Raw genomic sequence first — 23,038 nt, forward strand, 5'->3', positions numbered from 1 at the left:
TCCACACTTGGAATTTGTTAAAGAGCCCCGAGTCTTTCAGAGGGAGTCACTTAGTAACTTACCTTGACATTAAAGTTTAACAGAGGTCAAACGGGAGCTGAAATCAATGGAGTGTGAAAAGAGACCATAGTGCCAGCCACTGATGCTTCACTTGAATTCTCCTGCAAGGTTTGTCTTGCTTTCATGCTACTTCTTGCTTTGCTAAGGGAAACCTATAAAATTAGCTGATCTCCTTCACCAAGCTCCTCAGAGCCTTTCTAAAAATTAATTTCCCTGAAGCATGTTATGATGGCCAGACTGCTGAGTCACTAAAACAGCCTCAGTTGTCTAAGAAGTAATGATTCTCAGATTTCTGCCTAATAATCCCCACCTGTCTGTTGCCTTTAATCTTCATCTCTAAATAGTTTAAGGCAAAATTACCTTTTTGTCCTATGTCAGCAGTGTCAGGAAAAAGGCTTTTACTGCCTAATAAAATAAATGTATTGGCACTTAGCACTGGCAGTCCTGCCACAGAGATACTATGCTGCATTGCTGCAGCTGAATTTGCTTTTCCTCTCCTGCAATCAATCTTGATTGGACGCCACTGCTTAGATTAATATTTTGGCACTTAACAAGCACATTAGCTGGAGTGACAGCTGCAAACATGTCAGTTTCAAATTGCTAGAAATATCAAGTGTACCATGCTTGTATCCCTATTAATTTTGCCACTCTGTAGTTCTGGACCATTTTGTCTTAGAAGGAGCCAGCTCAGTCCTGCCTAAGTAACACTATTTTGAGAGGATTTAAACTCAGATGAAAGAGAAGAAAATCTCAAGATTTAATACAGAGTCACAGCAAAGGAAAGGAGCTTTGGCACTGTTGTAAGGATGCAAGAACAACAATAGGACCCTGGGAAAACTCACAGGAATTGGCATAATGAAATCTTCATCAGAGCTGGAGTGGTAAAAAAAAAAGTAACTTCATTGGAATTATTTCAGGTCAATCTGTGTCAGCAGACTCTGCTTTGTTGACAGTAAAATGGATAAACTCAATATATCAGTGCATCCTCTGAGTCCCCTTAACTTCATCCCTCAGCCAGAGAACCCACTGGGGGAAAGCAGGTATCAGTTCATCAGCTTTGAACCAGGGCTCTCAGTAAGTTAATTTTAGGCACAAATCCAGAGAAAACTTGAGTTCCAGTGCTTGAACAACTATTTTATTTTTTCACAAGACCCCAACCTTTTTTTAGTCCAGAAGATGAATAATGTTTGCAAGATGAACAGTGTGAATTGAATTACTACTTTAATGTTTTCATAGTCTTTATTACTCATTGTATAGCCTTCACCTCTATTCATTATATACCAGGGAGAATCAATTCTGACTCGAAATATATTTATTTTTCTGTATGATTTTCATATTGTTCTGTAATGGGAACAGAGGGAAGTTTAATATTAATATCTTAATTTTACAGATGAAGGACAAGAGAGGGGGAGCAAACTAAGAAAGAATGTTTCAAACATTCACTATTTTAGGCTATTTCTCTAGAGACACAAAGGCTGTACTTGAAGAACTTGCTCTGTGTAGCCATCATGGTTTCTTTTGAAGCTGGATCTGCTTTCTCTCCACACAGCCCATCACCCATAACTCCAGTCAGCACTGCAGAAATGAACAGCTGGTACAGGCTGTACAACAACTCCTCACTAAGCAAACCAGTTAAAATCATCACTTGCCATAATCCCACCTTCCTTCTGTTCCCAGCCATATGTTCTTCTTGCCTCACACCACTCCTGGCACCTGCTTGTCTTCTTCAGTGAGCTAAACCAACAGAAAAGAAGAAAAATGTGTGATTAGTTTTTGACAAGCTGTAGAATAAGTGTCCTAGTCATAATAATGCATTAACATAAAGTATATTTATTATTCATTTATATAATTAATAATTCTGCATTATATATTTAAGAGTAAATTACCATATTTATAATTATTATTTTACATAATATATAGTGATTATTAAAATAATCAATAGGCATTATTAATCACATCATTATTTTGCATTTACTTTGTTTGGGAATTATGTTACTGTATTTATAAATTATTATAAATTACATAATTACCACTGCCATGTGGTTAGATTTATTTTAACAAGCACGTTAAAATAAGCACCAACCATGGCAGCCCCTGGCAATATGCCTTCTACTTTCCTGTGTCCTGTTCAAGAAAGACAAAGTGCCACTGGAGGGTCCAGCAGAGATGATGAGGGGACTGGAGCATCTCTCAGGCATGGCTGAGGGACCTGGGTCTGCTTAGCCTGGAGAAGGCTGAGAGGGGATCTTATCAATGATTATCAATATCTAAAGGGCAGGTGCCAAGAGGGTGAGACCAGACTCTTCACTGGTGCCCAGTGACAGGATGAGGGGCACAGACTGGAACACAGCAAGTTCCATCTGAACATGAGGAAAAACTTCTCTGGGTGGCATCACAAAAAGTGTGGCCAGCAGGTCAAAGGAAGGGATTCTCCCCCAGGACTCTGCTCCCCTGAAATCCCATGTGGAGCACTGCGAGTCCAGCTCTGGAGTCCAGAAGAGGGACACGAAGAGGCTCAAAGGGCTGAAGCACCTCTCCTACTAAGGCTGAAAGATTTGGGGTTACTCAGCCTGGAGGACAAGGCTCTGAGAAGACCTCATAGCAGCCTTCCAGTACCTGAAGGGGTCACAGGAGAGATGGGGAGGGGCTTTTTCCAGTGGTATCTTGTCAGAGGATGAGGGGAAAGGGTTTAAAAGTGGAAGAGGGTAGATTTAGGTTAGATATTAGGAAGAAATTCTTCAGTGTGAAGGTGGTGAGACACTGGCACAGGCTGCCCAGGGAGCTGTGGCTGCCCCATCCCTGGAAGTGTTGAAGGCCAGGCTGGATGGGGCTTGGAGCAACCTGGTCTGGTGGGAGGTGTCCCTGTCCATGCAGGAGGTTTAGAAGTAGATGATCTTTGAGGGTCCATCCAACCGAAAGGATTTAGGTTCTATAAATCTACTTGGAGGGTGTCAGAGCGCTAGGACGGGCTGCCCAGAGAGGCTGCGGAGTCTCCTCCTCCGCAGACACCCAAAAACCCGCCAGGACCCCATTCTGCACTCCCCCTCTGTCACGGCTTGGACGACGTGATTTCAAGAAGATCCTCCCAATCCCGGACATTTCGGGACGCCCCCCACGATCCTCCCGCCCGCAGGATCCTCCCTCCCCAAGACTCTCCCCAGGACCCTCCCCAGGATCCTCCCTTCTCCAGGACCCTCCCCAGGATCCTCCCCCAGGATCCTCCCTCCCTCCCGCAGGATCCTCCCTTCCCCAGGACCCTCCCCAGGATCCTCCCTCCCCCAGGATCCTCCCTCCCCCAGGACCCTCCCCAGGACCCTCCCCAGGACCCTCCCCAGGACCCTCCATCCCTCAGGATCCTCCCCTCCCTCCCGCGCTCTCCTCAGCGCCCCCGCCCCTCACGGCGCCGCTGCCTCCCGCGGGACACGCCCCCTCTCTCTCATTGGACAGCTGCCCTCCGTGGCCCCTCCCACTTCGGGCACCGCCCACCACAGGCTACGCGCAGCGGGGCAGGGGCGGGGCGTTGGGGTCTCCGCGCAGGCGCACTGGGCAAGCGGTGCGCCCGGCGGTTTTCCGCGGCCCTTCGCCATGTTCCGGCGGCCCCCGCGGAACTTCCGCGGCCGGCGGCGTGCAGCCTCCAGCAGCAGCAGCAATAACAGCAGCGAGGAGGAACCGGCCCCGGCCCCGCCGCCAGCCCCCGAGCCCGGCTCCGGTTCTGAGCCGGAAGCTGAGCCTGAGGAAAGAGAGGGCAGCGCCGCCTCTACACCTGAGGGGACCAAGGCCGCTGCTGCGGAGGAGCCGCTGTCCCCGGGGGAGCCGCTGTCCCCAGCGGAGCGGTCGGGCAGCCCCGGTGCCCGGGAGGAGAGTGGGAGAGAGGCAATGGGCCGAGGGCCGCGCCTCGCCAGAGCCAGGCCGGTGCCGGCGGCAAAGGCGCTGCTGAGCTTCGGTAGTGAGGAGGAGCGGGAAGGTGAGGGGCCGGCGCTGTTCCCCCGGCCGTGTTTCCCCTCCCGAGGGCCGGTGGAGCCTCACCCGCCCTTGGGAGCAGCCGCCGGAGCGTCGGGAAGGAGCAGCGGGGCTGGGGTGAAGGGGCTGTGGCTCCGCACCCCGCGTACGGGGCTGGGTGGGTCCTGGCTGCCTGAGCCCTGGGGTGGTGACCCAGGGAGCCTCAAGTCACCTTTGTGCCTTCTGGTGACCAAAATTAGGAATGTTAAATACCGGACAGGGGTGCTGTGAGGGTTTTTAAGATAAAAGTACATAAAAACACTTGCCCCTGTGCTCAGCGCTGGTGAGGCCGCACCTCGAGTCCTGTGTCCAGTTCTGGGCCCCTCAGTTCAGGAAGGAGATTGAGGTGCTGGAGCAGGTCCAGAGAAGAGCAAGGAGGCTGTGAAGGGATCCAGCACAAGTCCTGTGAGGAAGGGCTGAGGGAGCTGGGGGTGTTCAGCCTGGAGAAGAGGAGGCTCAGGGGAGACCTCATCACTCTCTACAACTCCCTGAAAGGAGGTTGGAGCCAGGGGGGGGTTGGTCTCTTTTGCCAGATGACTTTCAACAAGACAAGAGGGCACGGTCTTAAGTTGTGCCAGGGGAGGTTTAGGTTGGACATTAGAAAGAATTTCTTCACCGAGAGGGTGATCAAGCATTGGAATGGGCTGCCCAGGGAAGTAGTGGATTCTCCATCCCTGGGGATATTTAAAAAGAGACTGGATGTGGCACTCAGTGCCATGGGCTGGGAACTGCAGCGGGAGTGGATCAAGGGTTGGACTTGATCTCTGAGGTCCCTTCCAACCCAGCCAGTTCTATGATTCTAAGATGACACATGTCTGTGTGGTTTTGCATGGGGAGCTTTTGAAAGTGGTTCCATGCCTGACCTGGTAAATGTTGAACCAGCCTAAATAACTGAAACTTAAATGTTTAAGTTTAAGCTGTGTCTTTTGTGGCTGGGGACACAAGGCAGGTCAGGGAAAATCACCTTAGACACAGACTGAAAATAATCCATTTCAGTGGTACAGTGTTGGTGTATTGAGGAGACTGAACTGCACCATTTTAAATGAAGAGGTATTGGATCTTGATTGATAGAGCCTTAAAACTCGTTAGACTTAATGGAACCAGAACTTTAAAAAATATGCTGTGCACACTTAGATTACATGCACTAAATATGTAATAGATATATATATATATGCACATTACTGCTTTGTTTGTTAATGTTACTCAGAATAATTTTGTTTATCTGGATAGGTGATGAAGAATTTTTTAAAATTAAAAAACCATCCTTTAGTGAGGTGACCTTTAGAATTCAGAAGAAGGAAAGCCTACTGCCTGCACAGAAAGAAATCGAAGAAAACAAAAGCAAGTACTTTTATTTATGTATTTTATGAAATATTTAAATGAGCATAGATTACAAGATGAGTAAGTGAAGAGTGATGTACAGATACTGCTGTTAGATGTATGTTACTTGCTAATTGAACCCAGGATTATTCTTATGATGTTACTTAACCTGTTTATAATTTAACCTGTTTGTGTTGAATTTTCCCTATAACCTTAGTAAAGCAGTAGCAGAACTTGGAGGCTGTTCTTGAGAAGACCTGGTTATCCAGAACCACTGTAGTACATCAGAATTAAACATTTATACCTCACCATCATATCTTTGAAACTGTGAGGCAACTGTCCACTGCTAATTGCTGTCAAATTGCAGTATGATCTGAGTGTTTGTACTGAGAGAAAATGTAAATTTAATAGGATTTTATATATCCTGTTGATTTGTATATTGATAAAAGAATATAAACTTCAAGTTGTTTTTTTTTTAACTGTGTGCTATTATACCAATTTAATATTTTAATTAGATATAGCCTCGAGTGTTCAAGTAATATTGTTAGTCTCATTCAACTACAGCAAGTTTCCTGTTGGGATATTTGGGATATGTGTTTACAAACAAGTGTGTCCAGAAGTTCTCTTCTACTCTTTCCCCTGTCAGTTCACAGATATATCCTGATTGTTGCAACTAAATTAGGTTGAGAAATAATTTCCTTTGAGTTTGTTGTGATTCAGATGAGGTGATAGGTTTTCTTACTAACTTTTTATAAAATCATACTTCCTACTTTTATAGCAGGTGGCATATTCTATTGTTGATCAATCTGATGAAAATGTAGTGGCAGATGAAGAGAAATAAATGTTTTTAAGGAACTTGAAGATGATGAGAGAGACAAGACAGACATACATAAGCCTTTATAGTTTAAATAAGGACTCCCTCATTGTTAATGCTTAATGGAAAAAAAAAAAGCTTTTTCTACATGTTGTTCATAAAGTCAAGGGAGATGAATCCAAACATTCTGTGATTTATTAGGGTATTAATCAGTTGTCAGCCGGGAGCTGATACCATACTTTTGTGTATGTAAATGTGATCTCTGGGGAATGCTGGTTTAGGACTTGCACAGGTGGTTTGATCCATGAGAACTGACCTGTGCAGGATACAGATACACACACTGTGTGTGTCTTGAAGTATTATAAGATTTGCCATACTATGATGATGAGAGGCTGAGATAGAGAAGTACCCAGTCTGCTCCAGCAAGGTATAGTTTCTGGTAACCAGTTCTGGCACATCAGATTCCAGCAGCTGAAGCTGAAATAATGAATCTTTCTTTTTTCCCCTACTCCAGAAATCTGTCAGTTGGAGCCAAGAACTGGCAACACCCAAGGCACTTGTGAAGAAGAGGAAGAGAAGGAGCATCAAAGTTATTCCTCACTAAGTGAAGACTACAGCAGTTCTGACTCTGAAAATGATTCCAGGTCCCCACAGAGGAGGAAGAAGGATTTGTCACCAAGTTAGTTTCCTGTTGTGTTTTGTTTTTTTTAAAGTTATTTTACAACATTCATTGTTTGAAGTATATGACAAGATAGATGAGATGATACCACTCAGATTAGATCATGTAAGGTGTTGGCATCTTGTTTGTGCTGAGTCAGGGGTACCCTTGTGAAAGAATAGTGCTGGTTCCTCAATATTTTTGCTTGCAAATATTTATTGTACTTCTCTGTTCATTTTGGAAGTTCATCAGAAATTGGTTTCAGAAGAAAAGCATTAAAAAAAAAATCTAGTTCAATGGTGCACAATTCCCATCACACAAGATAAAAATATGACCTCATTTGTAAACTTTGGATTAATTTATAAACTCCTTAAGATTATAGAGGCTGATATTTGAGGAAAAAGGCTGTCAGCAGTTTATTTAAAAGAAGAAAAGGCTGGTTTAGAGTGAGTGTTACGTTTAAAGAATGCTTTTCCATCTCCTTGTGTTCAACACGGTGGGCTTAATATTAAAATATTTTGTGTCCTCTATTCAGAATTGTACAGTAATACTGAACTGTGGTGGTTATTGATACAAGGTGACTTTAGGAGCAATACAGAATTTCACTTTTAGTTCTTTGCTTTGGTTTTCTTTCTTTTGAATGCAGGGAATATCCCCAGTACTGCTTGTGTTGAGGCTGCTCGGAGGAAACGTCACAGAGCCAGGACAGGGGCTGAGTATCTCCCACTGGATGTTTCAGACAGTCATCAGGTCTCTGGGAGAAGAGAGAGCAGTGATTTAGAGAGTGAAGATGAGTCTGATCTGAAGAATCTCAGTTTTGTTCCCAGAACAAGAACTCTTAGGCAGAGGATGGCTGAACACATGGGTGAGTGTGTGCCATTTATCACAGTGGGTTGTGGCTTTCTTTTACTGATGCCTGGAGGAATGTGGGACTTGTCCAGAGTGAGAGCAGTGTCAGGCTTTGCTCCTCAGGGGTCTTGGCAAAAAGCTGTACTTAAATCTGTAAAAACCCTGCTGCTTGATATTTTACGGGATGTTACCACAGAATAATCTGCATTGGAAGAGGTCTCCAAAAGTCCAACCCCTCTGCAATAAGCAGGGACACCCTCATATAATTAATGTGGTGGTGCAGGATACTTTGAGAAACATTTTAAGAGATTATTTTTGACCTTGTTGACTCAAAAAAAAAATTGCATTGTAGGAGGCATAGCATTTAATGTGAGTAAAGTTGCTGTAAATCCTGCTTTCTCCTTCTGGTTCAGTCTTCAGAATGCTCTCCTTGCAATGACATTGATTGTTCTTGAAAGAGGAAAGTCAAAACCCAACAAACCAACCTTTCAGAAGTGAACAAACCTGTTGTGTGCAAAGCATAACTGATTTTTCCATTGCTTTTATCTACTTAGAACTGCTTATAACTTTGTTTATGAAGCACTGGTTTACTTCATTATTTCAATAAGGGTTATAAGGAATCACAATTATTGAGGCTTGAAAAGAGTTCTAAGATTATCAAGTACAAACTATGACCTCACACCACCACTAAACCACTTAGTGCCACATCCAGCCTTTCCGTAAATACCTCCAGGGTTGGCGACTCCACCACTTCCCTGGTCAGCCCATTCCAGTTCCTGATCACCCCCTCTGTGTGGAAGTGCTTTCTGATATCCAACCTAAACCTCCCCTGGTGCAGCTTCAGGCCATGCCCTCTCCTCCTGTCAGAGAGGGAAGACTGATTCCCACCTGACTACAGCCTTCCTTCAGGTAGTTGTAGAGAGTGATAAGGTTTCCCTGAGTCTCCTTCTCCAGGTTAACCAACCCCAGCTCCCTCAGCCTCTCCTCATAAGACTTTCCCCCCTCACCAGCATTGCTACTCTCCTCTGGACCCACTCCAGCACACCAAGTGTCTTTCTTGAAATGAGAGACCCAGAACTGTACATAGTACTTGGGGGGAGTCCTGAGGTACAAGAGGAGATCTACAGTGCTAGTCCTGCTGGCCACACTACTCTTGATACAAGCCAGGATGACATTGGCCTTTTGGGTCACCTGGGCACGCTGCTGGCTCATGTTTAACTGGTTGTCAACCAGTAGTCCCAGGTCCCTCTTCTGGGCCACTCTCCAGCCACTAATGCATAAGTGAGCTGATACTGCATGGATATTTCTGTATTTTTAGGGGAGTGAACGTTTTGGAATGCCGAAGGATTTGCTGTGTATAATGTCACTCAGCTGTGCTACAGTCTGTACTTATGCTCCTGTTTATGTGTATTATACAAAGCTTTGCTTTGAGACACTAAAATGGGGTGTTTGTTGCTTTGGAGGGAAATATAAGAAGTAATAATATCTAATAGTGATTGTTTTAACTTCCAGTGTCTGTGAGTGGTGAATCAAGTGAAGATGAAGCACAAATGAAGTGGGAAGAACAGCAAATAAAGAAAGCTGTTAAATTCTCTCAGGTGACAAATGCTTTGCTAAACATGGGAAGGTGATTGTTTTCTCTTTGGCAAGAGAGCTTATCTGTAGTAGTCATGTTCTGCCTGCCCTCTTGTTAGGCTTTTAGGAAGTTATACCTTCATTTTTTCAAGAAAAAGATGGTTACAGTTATGGGAAGATGCCAGTCTTTATTGTTGTCCATTGGTATGTGATAGAAGACTGAGAAGCAGAGAATAAAATTCTGAAACCTGCTTTCTCTGCTGTGCAAGGCATCTGGGAAGTTAGAATATACAAGTAGCACAAAAATGGTACAAACACAAAGTCATAAGGCCACAATTATTCTTTTATTATGCTAAATTTCTGTTGGGCAGCAATCTGAGAGCTTTGTTCACAGTTCATCAGAATTCTGTCTTTTCTAGTAAATATTTGGTAAAAAAAAATCTGTATGAGCTGGAAGTTTTGTTTCTGGCTTGTATGATCTGCTATGAATCAGACTAGGTAAATGTGAATAACCAGTCCTGTATGTCAGAACAGAATTGTAGACATTTTTGCCTGTTAAATGGGAATATTTAAAGGACTAGGAGAAAGCTTCACCTTTCTGCTCTTGAATTTTGGTTCCAGTATGAGTCATGTTCTTAGGTCCTCATGCTTGAAGACTGTTGATTTCTGCTTTTTAAGCAACTGCAAAAAATTTTAGTTGCAGACATTTTTAGTCAAAGCCTTTATTGCTTCAGTAAACTTCTACTGTTATAGAATGTGAAGTGTCTTTTAATTTATAACCTAAAATACAGTACTCTCCTTTTATAGTTATAATTGCAGTTAAACTGAGCTGTCAGAGTGAAAAATCTTATTTTGGGCACTGGCTTCATGAGGAAGTGGCAATCATATTTATTGTAGGTGCAAGACAAAGTTTACTGTGAGAAAACAGAATATTAAATGATTTACAGATGGCAAATAGCTTGTTCAACATAGCTATTTAGAACATGCTCAAATAGTTTTTAAACCCCGAGATATTAGTAAAATCAGGTTTTACCATCTCTGCTTGCTTGTAGTTTATTTCTACATTTTATATTCAGTCTTGCTTATCTATAGAGCTGCATAAGGAAAACTTAGGTAAATGATGTAATAAAAGTTAACTTTTAAAATTATTGCAGGAAGCTTATGTTGATGATTCCCTTCATAAATTTCAACCAGCTAAGCCAAAGTTTGATCCCTCTGTTTCTCTGCCACCTGTGAACTTGGAAGATGTGAAGAAACGACTGACTGAGAGGTAAATCCTGCTCTAAGGAACTTCTGAGCTGTGTTGTTGCCACAGAATGAGATTACAGTTTTGAAGTCTTATTCTTCATCCAGAGCATGGAGGATTTTTTGGATGTTATTCCATGTGTAATGTGCCTGTTATGATGTCCAGTACAACACTAAAATTTTAACTTTACCTGACAGTGCTTCATTGTAGGGGAGCATTTGGACTTTTCAAGAGTTTTTCCAACTAGAACCTTAGAGAGTTTGTTTGCTTAAATGACAGCAGCTTTTTTTTTTTGGCTTGCCAGTAGTTTTTGACTATGTTCAATGTTATGTATGCCCAGCAAACAAAGCTTAACCCAGGGCAGATGGAGCTGGCAGCTCCTATGGTGATTTTTGTAAAAATAGCTCAGTATTTCCTAAAGCAGCAATGAAGTCTCTCCAGCCTGTTTAGGCAAACTAGAACCTGTCTTGGTATTTTTTTTTAATTTGTGTGATAGGCTGTGACTTTTCTTCAGCAGTTCAGCTGCTGTATGGGCAGCTGAAGTGTCCTGGGGTAGAGGTGGGAACCTCCAAGAGGGTGTGTGAGGACAGCTGGGGTCAGGTATCCCAAGGTAAGCTATGCCCTGTCATCTCTCAGATCACTAAGAAGCAGCTGTTCAGATAAGTTTAGACAAGTAACATTATAGAGCTGAAACATAAATATGCACCATGGACTTGCACCCAGCTCCCTGAGTCTATGCTTTTCTTTGTACAGATGTACAGAGCATCATTTATCTGCTTGCTTGAAGAATTGCAACAAAACTGACTTTTTTTTTTTGTGGAAAAAGTAGTCATCTGAAAGTCAGCCATAGTGATCTGAAAGGAATGAGTTAAATAAAATAGAAATTTATTTACATAATCAGTGTAGGAAACCTATCTGGAAAATCATAGGATCATAGCAAGAAGTGGGAGGGGTAACCTGTTTGGAACAAACTGTATAGATATGTTTAATATGCTAAATGCTGAAAGAGGTTTTTTTAACTTTAGTTCAGTAGAGAATAGTTCAGTTCAATTATTTTCATTGAGAAGTGTTGGCTGCTTCAGGGAAGAGAAAGAAATCTGTTTCTTGATTCTGTTATAGACTTGCTCAAGCTGAGCAGTCACTTGGGATATTTAGGAGGGAAAGAAAAAAAAAAAGGAGGAAGCTGAGCTGTAAACATCCCTGTGCTACCTACATAGTGATGACAAAATTTGAGTTTTATCAGCTCCTAGCATTAAAAAGCCTCACTTGGTTTGTATTTAGTAGTGAGCACATGGTGAATACTTACAGGTACTGCTATCCATGCAGCTTACACTAAACTCCTGTGGACATGCTTACATGAGCTCTAGTTTTCCCTGGATTATATTGGGTAGAATCTATTCAATATGATACCACAATATTGGTCTTTTTATGTTTTTTTTTTTTTTTTGGAAGTGTGAGATATTAAAGGATCTAGAAAAAATGTCAAAGAATAATTTAGTTTGGAAAGGACCTTTAAGATCAAGTTCAGCTGTTAACCTAGCACACTGCCAAGTCCACCACTAAGCCATGTTCCCAAACACTTCATCTACATCCTTCAAATATCTCCAGGGCTGGTGACTGCTCCACTTCCTTGTGCAGCCTGTCCCAGTGCCTGGCAATCCTTTCAGTGAAGAAATCGTTCTTAATATCCAACCTAAACCTCCCCTGGCATAACTTGATGCCATTTCCTCTTGTTCTATTGCTTGTTACTTAGGAAAGGAGACCAACCCCCATCTCACTCCAGTTCCCTTTCAGGTAGTTGTAGAGCACAATAAAGTCACCCCCCAGCCTCCTTTTCTTCAGACTAAATAACCCCAGTTTCTTCATCCAGTCTTTGGAAGACTTGTGCTCTAGACACTTCCAGTTTCATTGCTCTACTGGTGATTGACTCCAGCACCTCAATCTCCTTGTAGTGAGTGGCCCAAAACTGAACACAGGACTTGAGGTGCAGCCTCACGAGTCCTGAGTACAGGGGCACAATCTGTTCCTCAGTCCTGCTGGCCACACTTTCTGATGCTAGCCAGGATGCTGTTGGCTTTCTTGGCTACCTGGGCACACTGCTGGCTCATATTCAGCTGGTTGTTGACCAGCACCCCCAGGTCCTTTTCTGCTGTGCAGCTTTCCAGCCACTCTTCCTGTGCTGTAGCATTTCATGAGGTGGTTGTGACCCAAGTGCAGGAGCTGCACTTGTTGAACCTCTTACAATTTGCCTCAGCCTCTTCCTTCAGCTTGTCTAGATCTCTTTGTTGATCTGCTTGAGGTTAGGAGGGGTCTACACTCACACCCACCTTGGTGGTGTTGGCAAACTTGGTGAGACTGCATTCAATCCCCTCATTGAGTTAATTGATGAAGATATTACACAGAACTGGCCTCAACACTGAGCCCTGGGGAACTCTGCTTGTGACTGACTGTCAATTGCATTTCATTCACCACAATTCTTTGGGCCTGGGCAGTCAGCCAGGTTTTTACTCAGCAAAGGGTGCACTTATAAGCAAGCAGTTTCTCCAGGAGAATGTTGTGGGAAATGTCAAAAGCTTTACTGAAGTCTAGGTGGACAACATCCACATCTTTTTTCTCATCTGCTAAGCGGATCACCCCTGTATAGACAGAGATCAGTCAAGCAGGACCACCTGTTAGTGGTGCTTACAAAACTAGCACCATGGAATTGACATTTGAGTTTCCAAAGCATGATGTTTGTCTGCTCTCCATGCTTATGTTGGCATGGATAAATCTGTCAGTGCTTCTTAGCTCAAATGCAAGTACTATTATTAGCACAGACAAAGATTTTGTCTGATTAATGGGAAAAATGGTTTGGAATGGATGAACTGTTCACTTGGCAGTAGAGTTAGTTGTCTGGATTTTTCTTTTTTAGAATAACATCACTGCAGGATGTGCACCGTGCCCACCAGAGGGAGTATGAAAAATATATGGAGGACATTGCAAGTTCAGAGATGACTGTGCAGGAATTAGAGAAGTCTTCAGATGCAACTCTGAATTACAAATTCTACAGAGCCATGAAAACATATGCAGAAAACTTGATAAACTGTTTGAATGAAAAGGTATGTGTAATTTTCTTTTTTTTAAAGATGATACAGGTGTATTCTGTCAACTAAAGATGAGGGGTTTTGTTTGGGAATAATGGGGAAAACCACCCAGCTAAAAATCAATTCTAGCATAAGTTTTAATGTGAAAGGAAGTAAAACACAGGGAAAGCAAATCAACCCTGACCTAAAGTGATGATCAAGCTTGTATATATGTACTGACTGGAGCTGTGGTCTCACTAGATTCTGTTGAAAAGAAGAAAAAGAATGTTATTGGAAGGAGTTTTTTGCAAGTCAAATAACTAGATTTACCTTCTATAGACAGTGCTATGAAATCTAATTTGTGATTTGTGTCACCTGATTGCATTGCAATTGAGAGTCTCTTTTTGTAACTTCAAGGAGAATTAACTGATGTTTTCTTTAATGGCAAATGGCTCAGAAGCAAACCAAAAGCTAACCAAGTACTCCAGTAGTGTCCTGTTCAATTAACCCTTTGTATGAAGTCTTGGATAGTTCCATGAGGAGCAACTGGTGTTTAGTTTTTTTTCAGTCTTGCAAAGCAATCTGAAAGACTTCAGTGACAATACTTGTCAATCTGTAATACATTGTTCTAACCAAGCAGTGAAAAGTGTAATTTTTTTTTTTGTTCATTCCTTCTGCATTTTGATTGAAAACCTGATTGCTGTTTATTACATTTCAGGTGAAAGACATTAATGAGCTAGAGTGGGCTGTACACCTGCTTCTTCAGCAACGAGCTATGGCCCTACTGAAACGAAGGCAAGATGAGCTGAAAAATGAAGCTGCTTATATTCAGCATCTCACAAGTTAGTATGATGTTAAAAGTTATTTTCTTATTGAAACATTCACTCTGAGCAGTAATACATAATTATTTTTTGGGTGAAGTGTTTTGTTCTCACCTTTGATCTCTCCCCTTTCTTTTGTAAGTAGTACACCTTAGTTTAAATTCTCACCTCAGTATCTTATTTTTCTCTGGCTTAATAGTGAACATAACATGAGCAAATACTTAGTCAGTTTTGCTTATTCAAATCAGCAATTTCCCATCAGCTGTTAAAAACAAATTTAGTCACTTTTCTAGCAGGGCTTATCTTGGAGAAAGCTTGCTGGTGTAGGGTTCTGTGTTTCTGTGAACAGATGGAAAAGCAGTGTGTTTACTTGGCAATACCACTCTTACATGAGAGTGTCTTTCAGGGTGAGTGTGTGCTCAGAATGGAGATTCCAGGCTAGAAGCTGACATGTGAAGGAAAGGACATGAAGAAAGAAGCCCTTTGTGTAAGGGTTGTACCAAAAGCTGTGGTTGTTTTTTTCTGGTCACTGTAGGTAGAAGCTTTCTCAGCTTGCATTTTCTTTTCACACCAATGTATTGTTTGTGTGCCCTGTGAATCTCTAGCTGTTGCTGTTCAAAAAACCCAAACCTGACCTCCAAAATTAAACCATTCAACTGTTAGAGTAAAGCTAAGAGCGATATCCTTGGAGCTGTTAGGAACAGATGGAGGCTGGATGCAACAGATTCTGGTAACTACTAATCATACAGGTTCAGTCTTCTTACTTTGCAAGATAAACTGCTGATTAGAGACTGCTCACACCCTGAATGATTTTGTAAAATGGTGTTGAAAAGAAAAGGGTATAGAATCATGGAATGGTTGGAAGGAACCTTAAAGATCATCCAGTTCCATACCCCCTGCATGGGCAGGAACACTTTCCACTAGACCAGGTTGCTCCAAGTCCCATCCAACCTGGCCTTTAAATTCCAGGAAGGGGATATCCACACTCTGCCAGTGTCTCACCATCCTCACAGTGAAGAATTTCTTCCAAATATCTAACCTATATCTGCCCTCTCTCAGCTTAAAACCATTCCCCCTTGCCCTCTCACTCCATGCCCTTGTAAAAAGTCCCTCTCCAGCTCTCCTGTAGCCCCGTCAGGTTCTGGAAGGTGCTCTAAGGTCTCCCTGGAGCCTTCTCTTCTCCAGGCTGAATAATCCTAAATCTCAACCTGTCTTCATAAGAGTGGTCATTCAGCTCTCTGATTGTTTTTGTGCCCCTCCTCTGGACTTGCTCCAACAATTCTAGGTCCTCCTTACCTTGGTGGCCTCAGGGCTGGACACGATACTTCAGGTGGAGTCTCATGAAGTGGTGTAGAGTAGTGCAGTGATTTTCATTAAAATGGCTTAACCTCAAATTCATGGCAAGTGAGACTGTTCTTGCATGTTTAACAGCACTTCTTTTTATGTTTATGTTCCTACTCCTTTTTAATATGATGGAAAGACTGTTTTTTCTCATATGACAATACTTCAGTAGTAGTACACTGTTTTTTGGCATGTGCACATTATCAGCCAGCTAATGGTGTAATAATAAATAAATGGCTAAGATAGAACATGCTTCTAATTTCCTGTGCTGGACTCTGGAATCAGAGCAGGGGTAATTGGAATCAGTCAGTGACCACTGAGATAAGAGAAGGCAGCAGGGATCTGACTAATTTTGAAACCTAAATACAATGATTTTGAATAGTGTAAATCAGGGATTTAACATGCTTTACAGTATTGGAGCCAATTCTCAAAAGTCATTTCAATTTATTACACTGTTTGATTTTTGACATTCAGGATTAATTTAGGTTCTGAAACTTGCTCTTCACACGGCTAACAACCTATTGTGGAAGGCCCTAGCTTCCTTTTTAGGACTGGGAGGCAAAAAGGGATGAATGGAATGTCATCAAACTCACCTTTTTGTCAATTTCTACAAGGAAACAACTGCATGCAGTTAACAAGCAATATTTACTGTGCATTATTCTGGCAACTGTTTTGATAAAGGAGGTTTGGGTTTTCTTCAGCTGTTTTCCAAATCAAGAGCAATAGAAGAAGAATCAGTGGCTTCTCACTGAGAACATAGGAACATAAAATCATACCATCTTATTTTTGACTGTTTCTGTCTTTTGCTAGGTGGGAATGACAAACCAACTAATGGCAGTTTGGAAGGTGATGAGAAGGTGCAGCTTCTAAAAATGTGTGAGCATCGAAGGTGGGTCTTATGTCCACTGAACTCTGTGAAATGCAGTTTATGCAAATGATGAAGGTAAATCTGTAGGAATACTACATGAGATTATACCCAAAAAATAGCTACTTGCTTTTCAACACTTAAGGTTTTTAAGTACTTTATTCACTAATGACATTCTCTTCATATTGCTTTTAATCTGAATGCTAATAGTTCCTGTTAAATTAGCACATGTTAAGTGAGGCTCTTCACAGAGACAAAAGCTTTTTCTATCTTGCTGTAATAAATACAGTTTTGACTTTAGACAGAAATATATTTGTCTTATTGTATAGATAGCAGAAGTGTGAGGCAGTATTGTTGCTGCTGGGGATGGTGGTGAGGGAAGCAAAGCAGCACCTAGCCCTTCCTCTGCTATCAGCATAGGCCAGGTGCTGCACTTTGGATGCTGCAGATTTTTTTTCCCCCAAAGTTACTGGAAGCTTTGAAAATTTTTCAGTTGCATCAGTGCCTCAATTCATAACTACTTAGAAGCATCAGGGAGTTTTAATGAATGAAAAATGGAATAATAACTTTGATTTGGAGCAGTTAACCTTTAGTGCTAATTGATATAAATAACCAGATGAAAGTATTTATGCACTACTGCTGTCACTTCCCTGTGGCAGAGATGCAAGCTATTGATTTTGCAGCCTGTGTGTTGTGGCAAAAGCTTTTTCAGCCTGAATGGCACCTGGGTGCTGTGACAATTCTTGTGTAGGTTGTGGCACAAGTCATCCAGAACTGAGATGACAAATTCTTAAGAACTCAGTAGTTCACTGTACACCAAAACTGTCAGTGACAGTGTCCAGTACCATGCTGGGTGTTCAGTGTTCCAGGTGAGATGAGTCCCTAGCCTCATCAGCAGGACTGAGGTGAAATGAAGGTTATAGGCCTGGTTCATAGGAGAGATGAGCAGCATTGCTGTCACTCTTCTGTGTCAGCTCCTCAGGGAAGATCCTCCTCCTTCCACAGGTTATGTCCTTGTGGTTATGTATTTCTGTTGCTCCTTGGTTGCCTTTCCTTAGGCTGTTGCTCTCCAAGTTGTCTTTAGAAGCTTTAGAAGTCAGATTATTTTTCATTAAGCTTCCTGCAGCATACATGGGGAGTGTAATTCCTCTGAATTCATTCCAAAATGCAGAGCGTGCAGGCGACAGGCCAGAGAGTGTGCAGGAGAAGGTGATCACCATGAAGGAATGTCAAGTGATGATGAGTTGGCACCAACAGAGGTGACAGAGTTCCAGAAGAGCAAAGGTTGGTGGCAGTCACTGTGACATCCTAGAACAAAATCTCTTTCTAATACTCTTTAATTTTATTTTTTTTTCTGGGAAAGGTGAAGAGACATTTAAGCTGTGTTGATAATTAAACATGGTAGAAAAGAAATGCACTCAGACAGTTCCAGTTAATGACTTGAGTAGATGTATGGTGGTGGATTTCTTCTGGTATAAGTTGTTGTGTGGTTCTGTTACATGTGATACAACTGGAAATAAGCTCTTTTAGATTATGCCAAGGCTGATCTGACAGCACTCAGTGCAATGTTACAGCACGTTTTGTATAAATTTGTTTTCTGAAGACAGAGTAAATTAAAGATTGGTGTTGTAATTATCTTGAATGGATGAGGAGAAGCAAGCTGTTACCTCCAGGTAGCAGCAGAAGGGTTTTTATGCCTGAAATGTTATCACTGTGACATGAAGTTTAAATAGTGGTTGTATAAATCTGTGGAATAGGTCATTACAAAACTTGTCTTTTTTTGTTCTTCTGACAGCATTTCTTTTCAAAACTGGGTTTTCCAGGGGTTTGATTTTAAAGCCTGTTTCAGTGTGAGGTCTGTCAAAAATAAATGACAAATGCAGTTATCATACATATACTGCTTATGTTTTATAGATCCATAAACTCTTCACCTTATGCCTCAATAAGGTCTGTGATTGTTTCTTTTTATTCCCAATGAATATTATCCATAGATAACCTTTTAGAGGATAGTAGGAAAATCTTTGAAGATGTACATGCAGATTTTTGTGACATCAGAAAAATCCTGTTGAAATTCCAGGAATGGAAAGAAAAGTTTCCAGAGTCTTACTGCGATGCTTATATCAGCTTCTGCCTGCCTAAGCTATTAAATCCATTGATCAGATTTCAGTTAATAAATTGGAATCCTCTTGAGGTAGGTGCTGACTTCTTATTTTTAAAATTGTGTTTGTGCATAATTATAAAATTAGAAATAAATAGGTAATGTGCTGGTCTCAAACTGAAGCAGGTGGTTGGAATCTCCTTAGCTTTCTTCTTTCCCCTACCTCCAGCCCTTTTTGCAACACACCTTGTAAAAACAATTCTCCTGAGTTCTTTGAAGACACTTTTAACAATCCCACCCTTAAATCCTGGCTTCAAATCTAATTTTCCTAGTGAGCTGTTTTGGCCCATTCAGTGGTGAGAGTGAATCTAAAATAAAGTGGAAATCTGAGGTATCATTGGGTGGAGCTTTTCTTTTAATTCCAACCATCTGAAAAACTAATGGGAATGATTTTTCAGCAAAATTTTACAGATTTGGAAGAGATGGCCTGGTTCAGAGCTATAGAAGAATTCAGTGATGCCAAAAACATATCTGAATCAAAGAGGGATGCTGATCCTGATGAAGAAGTTTTGTGCAGAGTGATTGAAAAAACTGTTCTTCCAAAAATTGGAGGTATAGTAATATTGTCCTCAATGTTCACTGCAGCTAGGGTAGTCAAACCTGAAATAAAAGCCACAGCTGTTCAAATTGTGTTAGTTGCATAGTTGCATTTTGAAATGTGGTGATTATTTACTTCTAAAGGGTGAGGCTAAGTGTCAGGGTTTAACACTGGCCTGGCAATTAAACCGAGTAACAGATGCTCTCTATTAATCTCTCTTTCCTCCTTGATAAAGAAAGGAGAGAGAATAAGGGAGAGAGACTGATGGTTGGAAACTAAACTACACAACTTTAATGAAACAGGAATGATAAATAGGAAAAATTACTAAATCTATACAAATATACAGGAAAATTGATCCCACATTCCTCCCCCTTTTCCCCCAATCACTCTCACATCACCACTGAGGCTGCAGGGCAGCCCTGGGAAAGTCCAGGCTGGAATCCTGGAGTCAGCAGCAGTTGGGAGCTGGAGGCAGGAACAGATAGATTCAGGCTGGCATGGATCAGGAGCACAGGCAGAGGAATGGATGGAATCCTCCCAGGATGCCACGTGAAGGAAGGGAAGCAGGAAAGGCAGAAAGGACAGGCAGCTGGAAGCTGGAAGCAGGAAATCTGGCTTGGCCCTCGCGATCCCTCAAATTTACACTGAGTATGATGTGTGTGGGATGGAATACTCTGTTTGGTCAGTTTTGGCATCTATTTTGTCCATTCCTCCCCAAAGGAGGGCTGCAGGTGGGACCTCTTTACTCCTTCTGGAGGGTAAAAGTTTTCCTCAGAGCTGAGCAGTGTCCTTGACTCTCCACACCTGTCTCTAGCAGTAACTATAAACATCGAGTGTTATCAGTCCTAGAAGCAGACACTGAGAAACTTGCTGTTAATTTCAGCAAGTGCAACTACTTACAAGAGACTCAGCCAAAAGCAAAAGTACGAGACAGAAATTCACCTTTATCCTGGCCCAAACCAGGACACTAAGGTAGCCTTTTTTAAAGATTATTCTAAGTGGGAACCTTTTATCTGTTTACTTTTGCTATACATTGTAATGCCTTAACACTGGTGCAGAAAACCACATGCATATTGTGATTGAAATAATTTTTTTTCCCCCCACAGCATTTGTAAAGAATATGTGGGATCCTTTATCTACTTCACAGACAAAGAACCTTGTGCAGCTTTGCAATAACATCTTTGAAAAACAAGTCCTCTCCAGAAATGAACGCAGTCGTGCAAAAGAGGTAAAAAAGCTCCTTTGGTGTTGGAGAAGGGAGAAATTTATCAGCTGCATGAAATTTATCATCATGCCTTCTGTGTGTGCTCCTATGGGCACTTAAAACATTGCCCTGAAGTTGTTCAGTTATGATTTTTTATTTTTTTTATAAATTTTATTTTTTATAAATTTTTAAATTTAGTTTATTTTTACACTTTATATTAAGCATTTTTAGCAAATGTCATTCTCTCTGGTGCTCTTGGTAGTAAGGGGAGGTGGGACACTCTTGAGGCAGGAATTAGCTCACATTTCTAGAAAAATTCTGGTTGTCCTATTAAGGACCTGGTCATAGATCTCATCTTGCTTTACTGAATAACAAGAGTTAGAGTTTAAATTTGCATTTAATTACCATTCAAAATTTGAGATTTAAGTGCTAATATTGCTTTAGTGGTCAGCTCCTAGAATGTTGTGGGTTTTGTGTGTGGTTTGGTGTTTTTTTTTTTTTGGTTTTTTTTTTTTTTTTTTTTTTTTTGTTTTTTTTTTTTTTTTTTTTTTTTTTTTTTTTGTTTTTTTTTTGTTTTGTTTTTGTTTGTTTGTTTTTATTTTTTTTTATGTTACTCCAGAATTTTAAAATTTAAAAATCCCCAAAAGTTAATTAATTAGCTAGGAGAGAGCCTGCTTCTGTAACTTTAGGATTCTTTTTAAAAATACTTCTGTACACATAGTTACTGTAGTATGCACCTCTTCAGCCTCATTCCAGTTTTATTCTGATGTTAATCTGGACGTGTATCTAGTATAAAACTGGTGAAGTGGGTGGATGTTTAGGGCCTGAGTATGAAAAGAGGTATTTTTAAGGAAAAGTTTATGCCATCCAACTGAACCTTCCAGAAGTTGATATGAAACCTTGACTTGAAGTGGTACAACTGACTTGAGCCAAGATGCTATTTGTACATAAAGTAAACTAAACCAGAACTGTAAATAAATAAAAATTAAAATGCTTTTTTAAAAAGGTAAGTAGCAATCTATGGCAACTATAAACGTTGCCTAAAAAACCTTACTATCCAGGATATGGTGATTTGGGTTTTTTACAGAAAATTTCACCAATTTTTTTGACATTGTATGTATGTAATCTATTTTGTTCTTAATCTATACAGTTTTTCTGCTGCCTTGCAAATAAATATGCAAAAAAAGGGCCTCACTTGGGGAGGTTACTGTACCCTTAGAGGAAAAATAAATCCTCTAGGGCAACTGTAGATAAATGAGAGTTATTATTTGTCTGCAGGCTTTAATGTATTAGTGATCTGTGTGTCTTATATAAATGTGGCAACTGTACTTAGCTCTGATTAGCATATTACACTTCTAAATGAACAAACTGAGCACTGAAGGTGTTACAAATGGAATAGTAAGTTGTTCTTGTGAGATCACAATAATTCTTTCTTAATAGGAGTTGATGAACATGGTTGTCCTAAGAATGAAGAAATCTGTAGAGGAAGATGTGTTTATTCCTCTGTATCCTAAAAGGTAAACTGACTCTTTTGTTGTTGTTGTTTTTGTGTGTGTGTGGGTTTTTTTTTAATTTCCTCCCCCACAGATGTAGATGAAATATTGTTGACATCTATTAACAGCTAATGAGTTAAACTTGCCTTCTACTGCTTTAATTTAGGAAAGGTTATGAAGCCTTATTCCTGTTTATGACCTCTTTCTAATAAGAGTAACAATACTGACTTGATGCTTTTTTGCTCCTGTAATCAAAAACCTTCCAGTCTGAGCTCCACAATTTGGTTTTAGCTAACAGCTTACATCTGAAGGTGTGTGATTAGGTGATCTGATGTCACATGTGCCCCCCCCCAATGTCCTCCTGTCCCTGCTGTGGTGGGATTGATGTAGTCGGTGCTTACCAGTTGGTGCTTACATGGTATCAAAGATGGTAATGAGCAGGAATGTCAGAGAGGTGGGGTTAAGATACAGCTAGGAGAGAAGCTTTGCTAAAGCTGGTGTAAGATGTTTGGTTCTAAGCAGTACTGTTTTGATGTAAATCCATGAAATGTAGACACTGGTATTTCCAATTACTAATTTTATTGGAAATTATTTCATAGTAGTTCTATTATAATGGTTTCAAACTGACAGCTCTTTCCTTAGACATGTGTTCAGGTTGTATCTGTCACTGCTGAAAGGACTCTGTAATTAACATGAATCATTATTGAATTTCCCATGCATACTCTTTTAAAAGCAAACAAACAAAATCCTTGTTTTATGTTTTTTCTTCTGTCCATGACCAGCACTGTGGAAGACAAATCATCATTATGCTCAAAGTTTCAAGACAGACGGTTTTGGTCAGCTGTTAAGGTAGGCAAAACATCCCTGTTTTTTAGTTTTGAAATTAGTTTTTTTGTGAAAGAATATTTTGCAGTTGGTCAATGATCCCTGGATAAATTCTACAGCTATTACAGACCATTCACCTGTCCCTCATGCAGTGACTTGGTCTAGTAGTAGTGTTTGGGGTCTTGTTTCTCATAGGATTCCTTCACTGTC

At 41.1% G+C, this 23,038-nt stretch overlaps 1 protein-coding gene across 1 annotated transcript in view; it reads left to right on the plus strand.

The window, feature by feature from the left end:
- The first annotated feature begins 3,574 nt into the window (after window positions 1-3,574).
- Window positions 3,575-23,038, plus strand: part of GCFC2 (GC-rich sequence DNA-binding factor 2) — a 24,281-nt gene continuing 4,817 nt past the window's right edge. The window contains exons 1-15 of the mRNA XM_030448042.1: window positions 3,575-4,024; window positions 5,290-5,400; window positions 6,708-6,872; window positions 7,498-7,716; window positions 9,213-9,298; window positions 10,430-10,545; window positions 13,433-13,619; window positions 14,302-14,425; window positions 16,556-16,634; window positions 17,782-17,894; window positions 18,602-18,801; window positions 19,167-19,320; window positions 20,413-20,534; window positions 21,951-22,027; window positions 22,786-22,852. Coding sequence (XP_030303902.1) covers window positions 3,646-4,024; window positions 5,290-5,400; window positions 6,708-6,872; window positions 7,498-7,716; window positions 9,213-9,298; window positions 10,430-10,545; window positions 13,433-13,619; window positions 14,302-14,425; window positions 16,556-16,634; window positions 17,782-17,894; window positions 18,602-18,801; window positions 19,167-19,320; window positions 20,413-20,534; window positions 21,951-22,027; window positions 22,786-22,852 — 2,199 coding nt within the window. The 5' untranslated portion in view covers window positions 3,575-3,645. The remainder of the gene's footprint in view (window positions 4,025-5,289; window positions 5,401-6,707; window positions 6,873-7,497; window positions 7,717-9,212; window positions 9,299-10,429; window positions 10,546-13,432; window positions 13,620-14,301; window positions 14,426-16,555; window positions 16,635-17,781; window positions 17,895-18,601; window positions 18,802-19,166; window positions 19,321-20,412; window positions 20,535-21,950; window positions 22,028-22,785; window positions 22,853-23,038) is intronic.

The sequence above is a fragment of the Calypte anna genome, chromosome 3, assembly GCF_003957555.1.
Source record: "Calypte anna isolate BGI_N300 chromosome 3, bCalAnn1_v1.p, whole genome shotgun sequence".
NCBI lineage: Eukaryota > Metazoa > Chordata > Aves > Apodiformes > Trochilidae > Calypte > Calypte anna.